The following is a 17,330-nucleotide window of genomic DNA, read 5'->3' on the forward strand; positions in this document are numbered from 1 at the left end:
TTCACGCCTGTTCATATAATATTCCTCGTCCCCTCCCATTTCTGTCTCACTTATATATAAGTCAACATACATATATACATGTTTTTTTTTTTTTTTTTTTTACNTGTTTGTTTATGAATCTTATTTAGTAGGATTTTTTTTATAATAAAGATTAATATTGAAAAAAAAACTTTAAAATAATTATATTTTAAAAAAAAATAATAAACGAAAAAAATTACCAACGAAGAACTCCGACCCTGCAAATTTTTCTTGTGAAACTTCCATTCATATCCCATAAAAATAAATGGAGAATTCACGACCATAAAACAAAATGAAATAGAAGACAGTAATNATTGAGAAAAGAAAACAAAAAGAGAAAAAATCAATAGAATAAAAANCTAAAAATGATAATAACACGCATAAAATAAAATAATTGAAAAACAAAAATGATTGTGACTGTATGTTTTTTATGCCCTGTTGGTACAAAAAAAACACATGCAATTCATTTCACAAATAGTTAAATATATATAAAAGCAATGATAATGAGTAGAAAAAGTATGTATGTGACCCAATTTTAAGTCAGATTTCATATTATATGTATATGAGATATATTTGAAGTACATTGTGACATTAAATATACTATTTGTTTAGCGTGCAAATAATTGATACCATAAATATATAACTGATATATCTAATATCATATACATCTATCACATTAAATATATATATATATATTTTTAAACAATTTCACACGTTTTTGCTATTTAATAACTAAGTTTAATAAAGTAATTGTGAGATTATGTATTATTATATTATCTCATTAAAATTATAATATAGCTATTAGATGTGTGTACGTTTCTTCAAATATATAGCATTTTAGACTAATACTTAAATCAGTTTTTTATATAATTAAATATTGAAATATCCAATAATTTAAAAAGGAAAAACAGTTTTATGCCGGACTTAAAAACTTAATTATAAAGAATGAGATCTTTAATAAAGATAATATACATTAAATGTATGGATAATCATATATAAACATTCAAAGATTCTACTCACGGACAAAACTTTAATGTTCGTATTAAGTCTAACCGATGACCTTGAAGAAATAGTTTTGTAGAAGTTTGAACTTGAAATTGATGTCACAGGCTCATATAGTTTGAACTTGAAATTGATGTGCACCATATTAATTTATGTTGTTCTTATGTGTTCTATGTAATGACATATGATGCTTTGCTATTTATGCATGTGATATTCATTATGGTGTATGATGGTGCATGCCCTGTGGCCTTGTGATCTTTGCAATTCAATTATTGGGTCTAAAGAATTCTAGGTATTCTTGAACATATTCAAATTTTAGCTCTATCCAATAATTAGATTTAAAGGTATGAACGATTTTCTCAAACTTTCTAGTTCATATGAACGGAAATTTTTGTAAATGGAACTTTAGTGCATTTTTTATATTTTTTATTTTTTGAATATTTTATTCCAAAAATTCCAAACTTTTTCCAAGAATACTTACTTTTTGGTCATTTTTTCCCTTGGAACATCTTTAAATTCTTTACCTAATAAAGAATTAAAATTTAACAATATTTGTTAAAAAAAAAAAAAAAAAAAAAAAAAAAAAAAAAAAAAAANCTTTACCCACTTTTTCATTTCCAAACCTTTTTTTTAAAGTGTTGAATCCTTAAATTCCTTGCGAGTATATTGAAAATATCTTTCTTGGACCCAACCATCGTGGTCTTTTAATTTTTTTTTCTTAAACCTTATTTGTGCGGATTAAATTATTCGAGTTCCTTAACCTTATTTTGTTGTCATACAAGTATATGGTTGACATACGGGAGGATCAAAAAAAGTTTATAGTATATGGAGAAGGTTGGGTGTCTTATCTATGTAACACTATTGATATGACTCACTCGGTAATTGTTACATATAAATTTGTAACAACTAAATTTTCTACTTAATTTAAGGTTGTCACTGTATACATATCATATCATAAATATTGAAGTATTTCATTTAAACTTTCATAAAATGTACCTTCATCTTAAAACATAGTCATAGACTTACGTGTTTGAAAACACACGACACAACAAAATACTAAATAAAATAAATAAATGTTTAAATTAAAAACATCATGTTCTAACCAGAAAATAAATGACTACCGTAATAGCCCAAAAATAAATAAAGAAATAAACAAATAAAAATAATTATAAAGAGTAGTTAAAATAATAATAAATAAATAAATAAACAACATTTCCCCTCTTCTCTCCACTAACCTCTCATCTCTTTCCACAATTATCTCTCCTCAACCCCAGAAAGTGAGAGTTACTCTGCAAAAAGAAACAAAAAACAATAATAGTCAGATTTACTTGAGGAAAAAAAAAAAAATGAGAATGACCTTTACTTAGTTGAGATTGACGGAGATTTAGCGGAAGATAGATCTGATCAATCAGGTATATATTAAATCTTCATTTTCTTTTATCTTATTACTTTTAGAAATCACAACTAATTATAGTTATATCTTCATTGGATTATTACAACGGTCTAGAGTTAAAAACTAAATGTCAATCATTTATACGATTCTAGCGAATCACGTCAGATGAGATTCTAGCAAATCACGTCAGATGAGTAATATTAGATTAAATTTTTATCAGGAGCCAAATGAATAGANTGTGACGGTTCTAGTTTTAACGGGTCCCGATAGACTCCCAGAGCATGCCCACCGGCTAGGGACAGTGGCCCAGCGGTNTAAAATTTGGAATACATGAGAACCGAATTAAAAGGCAACAGATAAACAAAAGAAGACTTGGGAATTANACATCGCAACTCAAGATCATGACACATGCATAAGATAGTAGCATTTATTTTCTTAGACTTAGGATAGAATAGGATGNTAAAAACCACAACTAAATATAGAGGGGAGGGTAAATATACAGAGAGGAGTAAAGCCCATAATAACTTGAATTAGGTGTATCTACTTTCTTGTATAATAGTAACCATGAAAAATAAGATTTTTAATAAAAATATAATTNTTCAATATTTATGGTATGTATGCAGTAGCGACCTTAAATTAAGTAGAAAATTGCAGGTCGTTACAACTACCCTATGCATGTGTCATGGTCTCGAGTTACGATGCCGTCGTCAGCCGTATAGGAATGTCTTGCCTTAACTTGAAATAAAGGTAGCATGTGACTTGAGTGTTTTAAGAAATACTTAGTAAGTGACCCCACTATTGGGGTTAAATACAAGAACATGCGAATGCAATAACGAACCTATCATATCAGTCTATTTTTCCTACGACACTATTCTAATGGGCAGCTTGGATGTATACCATATACTCAGCACACAGCACATACGTGCAAATATGAGCTTATTAGACAGTTCGCACACCACTGGGCCCCTTTTCTTGTCGGGCAGCCTTCTCTGATAGCTCAACTTTTATCAAACACTCATTATAATTAGTAACCGTCACGACAGCATCATGTAAAACATAACGATATGTCACCTGCCTAATAGATGTAAATAATTGCAATAATTCACCAGAGATTTCCTAAAAATAAAATTATGATAAAAGAAGAGAAAGATTTAATATATCCCTTAAAAAAGGAGACCTCTATTAGCCATCTCCCTTAGCTTAAATATGCTCTTTTGTTTTCTCAAATATGACATTTTCATTTTTTTTATTTCCATTTTGGGTAAGAATTGGTTCGAGGAGAGATGATAAAAAAGGGACGAGAGATTAGTGAGAAGGAGGGAGAGAGAGTTGTTTTTATTTATTCTTTTTATTATTATTTTTTAAACGCAATAATTTTTTAACTTTTTTTATTTGTTTATTTCTTTGTTTACTTATTTATTTATTTATTCTTTTTATTATTAGTTTTTTAAACGTAATAATTTTTTTAAAAAAATTATTTGTTTATTTCTTTGTTTACTTATTTATTTATTTTTGGGCTATTACAGATTTGATCCAAAATGGTTTATGTCTTAGTAGGGGTATTCTCTATAATGAATTTGTATAAATATTTAATCTCTTTTTATAAATTCATAGAAAATTAATATTTTACAAGAACATCGTATGCAAATTGCTCTTAATTCTAAATGAGTTATAAACTCTCGTCAAATTTGCATGAGTAAGAATAGTTTTTATAGCAAATTAAATATGCCTACCATTTTGAGAACTTCACCAAATAAGGAGCTGGAAACATAATTTCACGAGATGAAATTCACTCCTTTCCTACTACCCTTCAAATGACCACTACTAGAAATTATTGCCATGATTGACAAGTAACTCTCTATTATCCTTCAAATGCGCTTATGATCATAATTGACAAGTTAGTAACTATACCCTACCCTTCAAATGCTTAATTATCAATCTAAGTGTTATTTATTGCAACCTCATGTTCCACTTCAACCTTACAAATTTTAACCTCTAAACATTCCAAATGGTCCTTTCCCACTCGAGTTAACTTATAGCACATGAAGTGCAGGTTAAATCGTTTTGTAGATGAAGAATGAATGCTTGTTGAATCTTCGTGACTATTAATCGTGTAATAGGTCAAATTGAAACATTTGGAACACCATGATTCTTATCCATTGATGGCCCTAAAAATCTCATTCATCCTATGTAACATGGTCATGTGAACATAAAATACCATAAATAATCTTAGGTAGCTTAGAGTGGCACCTAGCAATTTTGAAGGCTTAAGACTAGAATGAATGACATTCTTTTGGCATACCCTTGACATTAAAGCATAGATCCTACAAGAGTTGTAATAATTGCCAAAGAAGAGACAACGTTAGCGAGGAAAACAAAATACGTGTCGATTATATATTGGAAGTGGAACTCTTTGATCTCGGGAGAATAAACTTTATGGGACCATTTTCGGCAAAGTTGTATATTGATAGTCATAGAATTTGTATCAAAATGGGTAGAGAAAATTGCTTGTCAATGCCAAAATGTGGTCAAATTTGATAGGAAACGCACTTAAGAGTACTCATCAATGATGAATGATCACATTTTATCAACAAAATGATGAACAATTAGATCGCAAAATATAATGTCAAACACAAGATATCCACATCCTATCATCCACAAACAAATGGCCAAGTTGAAGCCACCAACGGAGAAATTAAGGGAATCCTAGAAAAAGTTGTGCATCCAAATAGCAAATAGAAAAGACTTGTCTTTCAACCTGGATCATGCACTATGGCCCTACATCACAACTTTTAAAATACTTTTTCATAACACTTGTGGCCTTTGATTATGAAACAGATGAACAATTAAGAACACAACAATTTTGTTAGCGGTGGGTCAATTCTTTAGCTCTACTTCATATCTGCACCCTTCCCTCAAAAACACAACAATTTTGATCTTATAAATGAATACGCTAATAAAAGGAAACAGCTTCGAACAACAGAAGAAAGAAAGCAGCGTAATAGATGAAGACACTCCTCGTAAGAAACCTCACAATTACAATCCAGAAGTTCAAACCTCTGGAAATGCAAGTGCCACCCTCTCAAAACCTTGGATGATTATCTTCACTTGCACTTCAACACAACACTTTTGACTCAATCCTATACAAATACAGTGAGATAACTCCTACTCCTACTACTCCAACACCTGCATTTTCATTCCACTGGATCATTGTCCCTGTTTCGAGTATCCACAACTCGGGCTGAATGGAAATCGAACTATTTCTCAACTCAGCCATTTGATTCAATTATCACACTCAATACTTTTGACAAATCTTCAACATTTGAGTTATAAAGCTTACAATGGTTTGGCCAAAGTTCGACTAGAAGGTCCGTGTAACAGTTTGACAAACCCGAGGAAGCTCAATTTTCCGTCGGTATGTCTAATCCAATCGTGAAGAACGGCATGAACAGGTACTGACGGGCTGAGGCCAAGTTCCTGAAATGTCCACAGTACCAGGGATTAGAGTTCATTTCTGGGTCTTGCAACTCCACCCAACTGTAGGTAAGATTTCCATGTCAAGAATTCCATGCATGTTATAAAATCAAGTATGAACTTTCTGACAACATATTAGGAATTGGATTTTGTAACGGCCCAAGCTCACTGCTAGCAGATATTGTTCGCTTTGACCTGTTACGTATCATCATCAGTCTTACGGTTTTAAAACGTGTCTACTAAGGAGAGGTTTCGTTCCCCTCTCCAACCGACGTGGGATCTCACAGACTTCCTCTAGTTTACCTTCTACAAGAAAATCTAAATAACCCGTGGAGGATTCCATGTCTACAGTCAAGATTTAACGTTTTCCTTATTGCTCATGCAAAAAGATATAACTAAGTTCTTAAGTGTGTGGATGCACTGACGTTTGATCACAAGCACAAACAAATCAAACATACCGATGCCAGTTCCTCTATAACAATAGCTCTGTTTCCGTCCTTCTCGAACAGATCATAAGCACACCGTGCATGTTGCTCCCACCTATCAAGAGCCTCGAGTTGATGGATACTTAACGTAGCAGCACAAAACTCCTCAAAATCCATTCTCCTATATTGCAATGCATTTAGCTGTTGCACAAAAGCAAAGCAAAACATAAGCAATGATGATTTAAAGGAAAAAGACTCCAAAATATAGTTCAGAATATTACCGATGTCAATAAATCAGGGATCCTCGTCTCCTTCATAGCATTCGTCACGTTTTTCATCAAAGCCTAACGATAAGTAAAACAGCAATCAACATAACCAACATAAGACCTTGTTGAAAAAAAAACACGAGACAAACAGATGGAAATAAACCTCTTTGAGGTTTTCTATGCTTATGGTGCCATTTCTGCTCGGTTCCAAGAGTGAAAATTGCGTCTTCAAATAGAATAGTTCGTCTATAGTTAACGTTCTCGAAACAGCCTACCATATTACCCCAAGAAAAAAGGAATAGTTAATAAGAAAAATAATGGGAAAACAACAGTGGATTTACAGGAAATCATACAAATGTACAGAAGACAAACCCTTAAAGCAGCTTTTCGAAGAGACGATGACCGCATGTAAGTCTTCATGAGTTTAAATATTAAGATATCAAGAGGAGCTTTTACATCTATATAATTTTTAATCCATGGATGACCTGTGTTCAGAAGAAAAATGAGAGTGGAAATTATGAATACAGGAAGAAAATAGTATTGGTATGAAGCACGTACTCAAGGCTTGAGCAGCAGACATCCTTTTTCGTGGGTCTTTAACCAATAAGCGTTTAACAAAATCTTTTGCCTCAGAAGACAGAGAAGGCCATGGTGGCTCGTCGAAGATTGGATCGGCTTTAAGAACAGCTTTAAAGATGCCAGACTCCGTTCGAGCCCAAAATGGACGACTGCCACATAAAAGAATATATGCTATTACACCTATACTCCAGACATCTGCCTCAGTACTGTATGATCTATGGAGCACTTCGGGAGCTACATAGTAAGCACTACCGACAATGTCATTCAGCCTTTCATCTGCCAAAAAAGTTAAAGAACATTCAACTATTTTGCAAGTCATGGGGTTACTAACAAACCATACCAACTGAACTAAGGGAAAACCTGGTTTCACAAAATCCGACAATCCAAAATCTATAGCCTTCAACAGCGAATCTTCATCTTTTGAAGTGAAAAGGAAATTCTGATCCATCAATAAGTTGCACTTAGCCAAAAATTCATAAAGTGGCAGAAAACTCAACAGATCATTTAGACCAAATATAACGCACAAAGCAGAGTTATCTTTGTGTATAACGCACCTCGGGTTTGAGATCCCGATGAGCCACCCCCTGAAGGTGGCAAAAAGCTACAACATGTAATATTTGTTTCATTACAGTCCTTGCATCCTCCTCTGTATATTTACCGCCCCTAATATAGTAAAAGAAACGTCAAGAGAACATCAGAGAAATAATCACAAGTTTATCAAAGCTTTTGAAGTGAAAAGGAAAAAAAACCATTGGCTTATCGAATTATCTATCGAGCCATGAAAAAGATTCAACAAAATACAGAAATAAATCCACTATCTGTTTTACGTCAAGCAATACGTGGAGTAACTCCTGATATAGCAATAAAGGCAAGACGTGTAGCACGCGTCCAAGATAGCATTAGATAAGAGTACCTTGAAAGAATTCTGTCCAAGAGCTCTCCTCCTTCACACAACCTGAAAAATGCATAACCCATCAAAATCAAGCTACGAATAGACTCGCAAATACCGTAAAATCAAGAAAGAAATTTCCTTAAGCATCAAAGGTAGACGACAGCGAAGAAACTTACTCCATTACTATATAAACGTTGTCATGATCCTCATATGCATCATAGAAATTTACAAGATTGCTGTGACCACTCAATGATTTTAATATCTTCACTTCCCGTCTGACATCCTCGATCGCAATTGCAGTAGTCATCTACCAGAAAGAATACACGTCGTAAACAATTCGAAAAGGAGACCAACTTCAGTTGCAACCAGAATAAGCAAAGCATATGATAGTATTGTCTAAATCCAGAGCAAAGGTTCAAGAATTAGCTGAAATCAACTAAATTAATGACTCTTAGAACAAAGGAACTACTAAGTATATGTTAGACACAATTTATTGAAGCAATACAAAATATTTGAACAAAAAAGGAAAGCCTCAAGATCCACAAGCCAGTTCCTATATTCCATGTTAACTAGATCTCCAGAACAAGCAGATTAACAAGAAATCCATGTTAACTTGAAAAACAATAATTCCCCATTTTGAGTGTAAAGAAAGCAATATTGTAACGAAATCAAAGATCGTTGCAGAGCACAAAGCTGAAATGAGGAAGATCTTTACCTTAGATTTGGGAATGATTTTGACAGCCACTTGTTGGCCCTTATGCTCGCCCTTCTTAACCCTCGCTGCACGAGTGTATCCAAAATGCCCTCTCCCAACCTCTTCTCCAAGCTCATATTTATTCGAAACATGCTTAGAAAACCCAAAATTCTTATCCAAACCAGTAATCCCTTCCGCTTCACTCCCCTCCGGAATCGACGCCTCGTTTGGCTTCACCGAGCCGTGCCGCCGCGCTAGAACCGCACGAATATGCTTCGCTGGCGACGGCGGCGGAAACGGCTTCCTGAAAAACCGCTTCGGAGTGGAATTAGCACTCGCATTCGCCGGAGACTTCTTCGAAAACAGGTAATGAGCAGGACTTGGACTGTAAAAAGGGAAAAACGGCGATTTCTTCACATTCTCCATCTCATGGCTGTCAGTTCTCGGATTCCCCGTGCCATGAGAGCTAGGCGGTAGCGGCGAAGCTCCTCCCACGGAAGAGACAGAGTTTCGCTGAGCCGAATTAGGCACTCCATTGGGCGTTCTTGAACCAAATTTCTCAGAAAACCGATCAGAATTCGGAGACGGAGACGGTTTAGAGTTGCAGAGACCCATCAGAAATCTCCACGAGAAACGAAAGAGAAAGAAGAAGAACAACAATCAAACAAAACAAGACGATTGAAATTCAAAAGTTCCAACGCCGAGTTAAAGCAGTGGATGAGAATTAATGAAACATTTGAACAATTTATTTTCAAAACTTGAACAAATTCCCAGAGAAATCTTTTTCAAAAAAAAAAAAATTCCACCAACCGGAATCTTGATTTGTCTCTGATGATTGGAAGTGTTCTCAACACTCAGACAAAGAGACTGATCCACACAAAATGATAAAAAGGAAGCGACGTCGAGTTCACTTTTCGGTGTCCAATTTAATATTATTAATAAATTTGTACCACAAAATTTAAAATTTTTAAAAACTTATTTAATTCAATATCTGACGTAGACTTCATTTCCTTACGTGGGGGGCCAGAGATGGGTCAAGTACGGGCTCCAGATTTCATCCACGTGGCATTACATTGAGAATTTTCTTTTCTTTTTCTTTTTCTTTTATTTTTTTAAACTCCCTCATGACATGATGAAAAGGACCAAAGAGGAATTATATATTCCTTCTGATATTTTTAAAATATTCAAATTGAATTTTTCCGTTAAAAAAAAATTTTGATTTCACTGTTCCGAATGTTTTTTTTTTATTATTATTATTATTAGGTAATTGTTTGTTGTATGAATATCGCAGACATGTTTACTTGCCTATATGTTATTACTTGTATGATGTGATGTTTATAAACATTATGTGATAAATGTACTTCTAGTATGTCATGATATTATGTTCTGGTTATTCCCTATAAGATACTTAATGAATGATATGTCATGCACATATGTATGTTTCATAGGGAGGTCGTGTCATGAAAAGTATGAAAGTATGATGTGCATCTTAATTTTGTATCATAATTTGAAAACGTGGGATCGCATGCATGTTGTATGTCACGAGCATCAGATACTTTCCAAATGTTTTGTATGGACACATCATGATATGATACACACTCCTTTTTTTTTTTTTTTTTTTTTTNAGCGTGTGCTAGTTGTAGTCATGCTTGGGAGGTACGTACACGAGCCCGCCTAATGAGCTAATGCGCTTATGCATGAACTATGCCTCCAACCCTATCTAGAAAAGAAAATAGAGCCTAAACAATAGTGATATGGAAATTAACCCAAGGGAAAGTATGGAACTAATTACCTTGTTGATCGAATATCTCAAGGCTGCACATGCAAGATCGATCATGTCTAGCTTGAATGATTCTACCTGCAACCTAAACTACAAATTGCAAAGAAACTTAGTCATTGGCTAAAGAAAAGCACAAAGCTCATTTTACTATATTTTCCCGGTCTACCTACAAATACAACATACATGGCTCTATATAGCCTCAAAATGAAACTATTAAAGGCATTACAAGAGTGGTAACATTCATACTTAATGGTCATAATTAACCAATATGTAATTGTTAAGTATTTTTAAATACTCAAATCAGGTGGTCGTCAAGAAAAAAAATTGTTTACACATTGCAAATATCAACAAAATTAAGAAAAAAAATAGAATTAATGAAATATGAAACTTGTGGAAATAATATTATTGTTTATTTAATTTAATTTTGTGAAACCAAGGTTGAAACATGTTTATAAATAGAAAATTTAAAAAATATATATTGATCCGTACATATTCTGGAATATGCTTAATGTGTATTTTATATTAGTGAATAAATAATGTTAGTATTTTTCAAAAAAAAAAAAAATAATAATAAGGAATTAAAAATGGATGCTGCTGGGGATGGGTTCAAACGAGTAAAACAACATTGATGGTGTAGCTTTTAGTTTCATCACATTTTTTAATTTGTTTATTTTATTATTATTATTATTATTATGTTACGAGCATAATTATTTTTCAGTCGTACACTACATTATTATACGTGCTCCTTGCTTTTCCTTTGGTTTTCAGTGGTATGAACATACAGTTGTCCATATAAAATATTAGGTATGTTATGTATGATGTCTACAAGTGTTTGAAATGCCCGTAGAATAAGATTTTTAAACTATATGTTATACGTATGAGATATTTATTAGTATTGAGAATGAGATTTGTAATTCAGGCGATTGGTTGAGCTGTCTCTCTGTTTGGGCATGCATAAATGTAATGAGTCATGAATAGGGCGCTAGAGATAGAATGGTTTTACGATCACCTACGCCTCTAGTAGACCATGCAGTTCAGGGAGCAGTGGTCGAAAGCCTAGATCTTAGTATTGCTAGCAACAGATTAGCCTTGAGAAGCTAGTCTAGGGAATCCTAAAGATGATAGTCCAATATTTAAAATGTTTAGATGCTAAGAATCTAATTTACATCAAGATACCGTGAGAAGACAAAGAAAGTTTACTAGGTCTAGTAGTAGTATAAATGGTATCAGCAGAGTCTTCATCTCCTATCTGCTTTGGTACGCCATTAGTGTTATTAGTGACCTAGTTCAGACTTAATAACATCCCTGTCAAGTAGTATGCATATAAGAGCAGTACTGTCGTGTTATGATAGGGACTAGTATCTAGTCGATTATGTACATTATCTTATGGAAATGGCTAAAGGTCTTCTAAACAAGGCTTCTACTACAAATCTGTCTAGAAAAGGAATAAGGGACCATACAAGCCAACTCTGTAGCTAGATGTCACATGGGTCACTCGGTTAGAATTTTTAAGTTTATGGTGGTTCCCGTAGAAGGGTTGTCAATAATCACAAAGAAGTGTCGGTCCCAAGACACCAATTTTATGTGTAGGAGTTGTGTCATTTGAGTTTTTATATTTCGTTCCCTGATCCCATTTTCTAATAATTTTTTTAAATAACACTTGATTTATAATTGATTTTGAATTTTTTTTTAAACGAAAGGTTGTTTATTTTTAAATGGTACAAAATTTTATTGTATTTTTAGTGTGAGATCCCACATCGGTCGGGGATGAGAACGAAGCATTCTTTAAGGGTATGAAAACCTCTCCCTAACATACACGTTTTAAAAACTTTGAGTGGAAACTTATAAGGGAAAGTACAAAGAGTACAATATCGGCTAGTTGTAGGCTTGGGCTGTTACATTTAGTATCAGTCTACATCAAGATTCATGATTCCAAACCTAAAAAATAAGGTCCTGACACCACTGTTGGGGGTCGAAAAATACATCTACATATAATATGATCAAACCAATGAGATCTAATTTTCATGACTTTTTCTTGCGATCTACTTTTTTTAGTAGGGTTGGATGATCATGGTTCACACACCCATTTCATAAACTCACTAGACGGACTTGTTAACATATCCCTAGGTTTAAATACGGGCTAGCACACGCTCACATTGTCGAAAACTAGTAGAAGGGATCGTGTTGCACATGTTTTTACACAACATACTAGAAGACATAGTATTTCTTTTATGCTTACCATACATAGTATATAACACGTACCTAAGATCACATGTTACGTGTTGTTCATGCATCACACCATCTCATCTAACGGAGCACTTCTCCATATATGTTACGAGAGAAAAGAATTTTACAGAATTTGTTCATAAGATCTGATAATTACATTTTGTTTATTATTAATTTTGAAAAGGTAATTTATTTAAAAATAAATATTGAATAAGAAATATTTAAATTTACGGAAAACCCCATATTTGTTTTAATAAAAAGGGAAAATAAAGATATAAAAAACCAAAAATAATTAATGACTTGGCCACCATTCTTGAATTAGTATTGTAGCATGTGCAACACACATGAGGTCATTTTCTAGAAAAGTGAAGAGGAAAAGACAGAGGTGAAGTCTTTATTTTATTTAATGTTTATGACAAATAAACCTTAAATTATTAACAATTTTGGAAATGGTTGAATCATAGTCGTATAACAAAGTAGTTCACAATTATTCATTGTCTGCCACCTTTGATGTCAACATTATTAGCTCGAGACACTAACGGTAGAAAATGAGATCTTTCATCAAATTTGTTAGCACACAAATAATGTTAAGAGAAGAAACAAGAAAATTAACCCGTTTGAGTTCATCTTTTTGAATTATGACTTATGCACTTGTTAATTTTAACAATTAATTAAATGGAATTCTTTCCCAATTTTTTATCTATAATAATTTATTGCATCAAGAAACAAAAACAAGAATAGGATAAAGGTAAGTTATATATATACGAAATCTAACTCATGAACTATTGTAAAATTTAGCGAAATAGTTTGAAATTTAAAATTGATGCGATGGGGTCATATAGGTTGACATGAATTTCAAAGGACAAAATCGAACTTTCATTAAGGATAAATTGGTGACACCAGCTTAAAGTAACCAGGTAAGTGACCACGCTAGAAATTGTACAAGTTATAATTTATGTTGTATAAGTTATGATGATGTATGAGTTGTATTGTATGATGTCATATACAAGTATATGATGATGTATGAGTTATGATGCATGATGATGTGTGTAATATACATATATTTTGATGTATGACGTACTTGATATGCTTGATACACTTTATGACGATATGATGAGTATGATGATTGCATGACGTTTATCTTAATATGTTGATGTTTTACATATTAAGAAGATGAGTGTCGTATTGCATCATGTCGATTGACCGACATAGGACACAACCCTAAGAGCATGAAAATAATATTAATATAAATATCCCATGAGCATGTGTTACTTAAAGTAACAAAGAGATGAGTCTAGAGGGTTTTGTCAAAAGACATGATAAGATGGAAATTAGAGAGATCTCATGCATGTTGTATGTTCATAAGGATAGGGATACTTCCCCTAGAGATGATTAGTGCAGACGCACACAATATGATGATGAAGGTGTTCACCAGGAGCATGGCACCAGGAGTTTCGCTGACCTCCGGACGTCACAACAGAGTAGCTTGACCAGAGAGGATCCAGGGGGTGTGCGAGCCCCCTGGGGATTCATACTCGCACGTGTGGTTCATGTGTAGAGAAGTACTACACATCTATATTAGTCCGAGACTAGAAGCCACCCCTAGTATAATATAGAGATAGGTCCCTAGAGCATGATTGCATATGTTTGCATTTGCATGACCCCCTATAGTGGGGTCACTTACTGAGTATTCTTCGAAATGTTCATGTCGTGTGCCATATCATTTTTCAGGTAAAGGCAAGACACACATGTACGAATGACGGCGGTATCGCGAGTAGATACTGTGGCGCGTGCATAGGGTAGACTCATATTTAAATTCTTAGTCTTAGGTTAGAACATATTGTTTTTCATTTCATCGATTTAAATTATTTTGTATCTATTTTTATATTCTCTACATTTCAGTATTTCGTATTTAAACACATAACAGCATGACTGTGTTTTCCAAAGTTAGAAGATATTTTAAATGTTTTAGACATTTAAACTATGGATGATGTTTTCTTTCAAGAGTTATGTTTCCGCATTTTATAAGAGCATGAAACATTAATAGCGACTCTGAGTAAGTAGAAATTTAGGCTCAAGACGTCCATGTTGTTACATGCCACATATCGACTACTCATATTCAATGTTAAATCCTCAAACTTTTCTAACTTCGCTTCGAATTCTTTATCTAATCACGCTCCTTCGCCATGCGATCTCACCAATTCTGACCAATTCATTATAGATATTAGCGAAGTAAGTTCTTTCCCTTGAGCAATTTTACACATTAGGGACAAATTTTTTTCTTTGATTTGAGTTTGGAAGAGTCCGTTCTAACTTAAAAAGGAACTTGATATTTTCTTTCGATGAAAGACCTCCTACATCACGGTGAACATAAATGAAAATCGGACTTTCAATCTCACTTATATTTCTCATTCTTAACATGATATCAGAACTTCTCGTTCAACCCTTTACGATTTTTATATTTTTATTTGAATATTTAGAGTTAGAATATTTTGGTAGGTGGAAAGGCAGCAAAGGATGTGTGTGGGAGTTGAAAAGTGGGGAGGAATCACGGTCACATAATAAAAAGGAAAAGATAAAGCAAAAATATAAATAAATGAAAAGGAAAGGAACAATAAATGATGCCCCAAATGCCAAATATATGGTTATGTTTCTTTTAATTATCTTTTTTTTTTTTTTTCTATTAACAATTGTTTTCATTTTTTAATTACAAAAATCTAAAATCTCATCTCATATAAAACATACTTCCGTTTTGGCAGCGAGGTGGTCGACGAGGGGTGAGAGCCATTTGAGTAGTAGAAAAGGTTGAAAAATTGGTGTCGAATCCACGAAAGAACCAGTGCACTTTATCAATGTCCTTGATGGGTCTACTAATGGCATGAAGTTGATCACAACTTGTTTTGAAGGTATGGGCATACTCAGCAACAGGTTTGGTGCCGCCTTTCATCAGCTGCAAGTTATCCTTGAGTCTCAGTTCAAGAGTTTTCGAATGATGGCTGAACGTAGACTCCAATGCGAGGCAAACGTCACGTGTAGTGGAGAGACCAACGACGACAACAATGGCTTCCTCTGTGAGAGAGGAGAGCAGAAGATAGAGAAGTCGTTGATCAGCTGCTTTCCACACCAAATTTTTGGTGCTGAGTGTTGGGGAGGTTTCTAGTTCAAAGCGATGTTTCTAGAACTATAATTCCATCCACATAGCCCAACATGTCTTACCATTCAAGGAGAGGGAGAAGTCGACTTTTGCAAAGAAGATAATTTGAAGAAAAAAGTTTTATGGTGAACATATGGATTAGAGTGTTGATCATATAAGTGTTGGTTTATAAACCGATTGAACTCCAAATGACGTAAGATTTTATATATGACTTATTTTCAAGAATAAGAGGTTATGCTCGATTTCAAAATCTCTGGAATACGCTTAGGGGATAAACGAAGAGTTAAGAGTAAAATGACCAAAATGCCTTTAAAGTTTATTTAAGATATTTCAAAGTACGAACACCCTTCAAATGATAAGATTTCAAGTAAAGCCTGTATATAAGAACATCAAAGTTTATCTAAGATGTCTAGATGTGTGGATCAAGTTTAGAACGTAAACCAAGTCAAGGGTATAAGCCAAGACCTAAGAGAAAAGACAAAACTACCCCTAATTACCCTAACAAAGATTCATGATTTTTCTAGAACTTCAAGGAATATACTACGATTGGTATGATATTGTTCATACCTAATAATGTATATTACAAACTTAGATTAGGGTCGAAGAATGTATATTAAAACTTATGTCTCCGAACAACTCTTGGAAAAACAACCTAATAACCCATGAAATTAAGAAAATGCTTTAAGAACACGGACGAAGAAAAAGTATAACACAAGTCCTAAGTCAACTAAATAAAATATTAAAAAAAAAAAAAAAATCTAGGTACTACTTAGAAACAAAGGACTAAGGTCCTCAAACGCACAATCCAAGAACTCGAACACTCTCAAGGGTACAATATATTCATGACTCAGATTATATCGCTTAGAACGTAAAATCTATCTTTCACAATAGGGTTAGATTTTGTTTCTACATAATGTTGGGAGAGCAACCGACAGAATCTTCTATAGACAAAGTAAGAACGGAAGAATGTGCCAAAAAATGTCGACAACATTCAATCAAGTGCTTAAAATACCGTGGAAAAGCATCCTAAGGGATAGAAGGGATACGATGAAGAAAGGTATTGTATTAGATGCATGGAAATTTATGAGTTAATTAGCATGCATAATATATACGTCATGCTTACGTTATAAATATATGAATAAATGGAACAAAAAAATAGAGTTAGTGGGGGAGAATAATAATGATAGGAAGCGAACAAAAAAAAAAAAAAAAAAAAAAAAAAAAAAGGGTTTAAGCAGAGAGTTTAGCATATTGATTGATTCCCACTGAGGCACCAGTTTCATAATTCAGCTCCCCACTTAAATTCAACATTATATTAATAATATTATACACACATGTTTTTGTTTTTGTGTTCTGTTTATGTTCTTTATAATTTTTTTTTTTTTTTTTTTTTTTTTTTTTTTTTTTTTTTTTTTTTTTTTTTTTTT

General features: G+C 33.3%; 1 protein-coding gene across 3 annotated transcripts; it reads right to left on the reverse strand.

Annotated features, from left to right (window-relative positions):
• Positions 1-5,328: 5,328 nt before the first annotated feature.
• LOC111796155 (CDPK-related kinase 5-like) lies at positions 5,329-9,643 on the reverse strand. 3 transcript variants are annotated; one of them, XM_023678872.1, is made up of 11 exons: positions 9,554-9,643; positions 8,765-9,365; positions 8,226-8,356; positions 8,071-8,112; positions 7,712-7,820; positions 7,137-7,596; positions 6,951-7,063; positions 6,742-6,849; positions 6,594-6,656; positions 6,346-6,513; positions 5,329-5,890 (listed from the first exon to the last, which is right to left on the reverse strand). In XM_023678872.1, the coding sequence occupies exons 2-11, from the start codon at positions 9,356-9,358 to the stop codon at positions 5,750-5,752; spliced, it is 1,929 nt and encodes a 642-aa protein (XP_023534640.1). In that variant the 5' UTR covers positions 9,359-9,365; positions 9,554-9,643; the 3' UTR covers positions 5,329-5,749. The 3 variants fall into 3 exon arrangements, with proteins under 3 accessions (XP_023534640.1, XP_023534641.1, XP_023534639.1); XM_023678873.1 differs by lacking the exon at positions 9,554-9,643 and having other exon boundaries at positions 7,137-7,433; positions 7,518-7,596; positions 8,765-9,537; XM_023678871.1 differs by lacking the exon at positions 9,554-9,643 and having other exon boundaries at positions 8,765-9,537.
• Positions 9,644-17,330: the final 7,687 nt, after the last annotated feature.

Source organism: Cucurbita pepo, chromosome LG05 (genome assembly GCF_002806865.2).
Source record: "Cucurbita pepo subsp. pepo cultivar mu-cu-16 chromosome LG05, ASM280686v2, whole genome shotgun sequence".
NCBI lineage: Eukaryota > Viridiplantae > Streptophyta > Magnoliopsida > Cucurbitales > Cucurbitaceae > Cucurbita > Cucurbita pepo.

What these genes read in the sequence shown, in the direction of transcription:
- LOC111796155 (XM_023678872.1), bottom strand. Translation starts at nt 9,358, where the DNA reads ATGGGTCTCTGCAACTCTAAACCGTCTCCGTCTCCGAATTCTGATCGG. An exon ending in TTGGACAGAATTCTTTCAAG is followed by an intron (nt 7,821 to 8,070) that starts GTACTCTTATCT and finishes TTACTATATTAG; the next exon opens with GGGCGGTAAATATACAGAGG. An exon ending in TCCCTGATTTATTGACATCG is followed by an intron (nt 6,514 to 6,593) that starts GTAATATTCTGA and finishes TTTGTGCAACAG; the next exon opens with CTAAATGCATTGCAATATAG.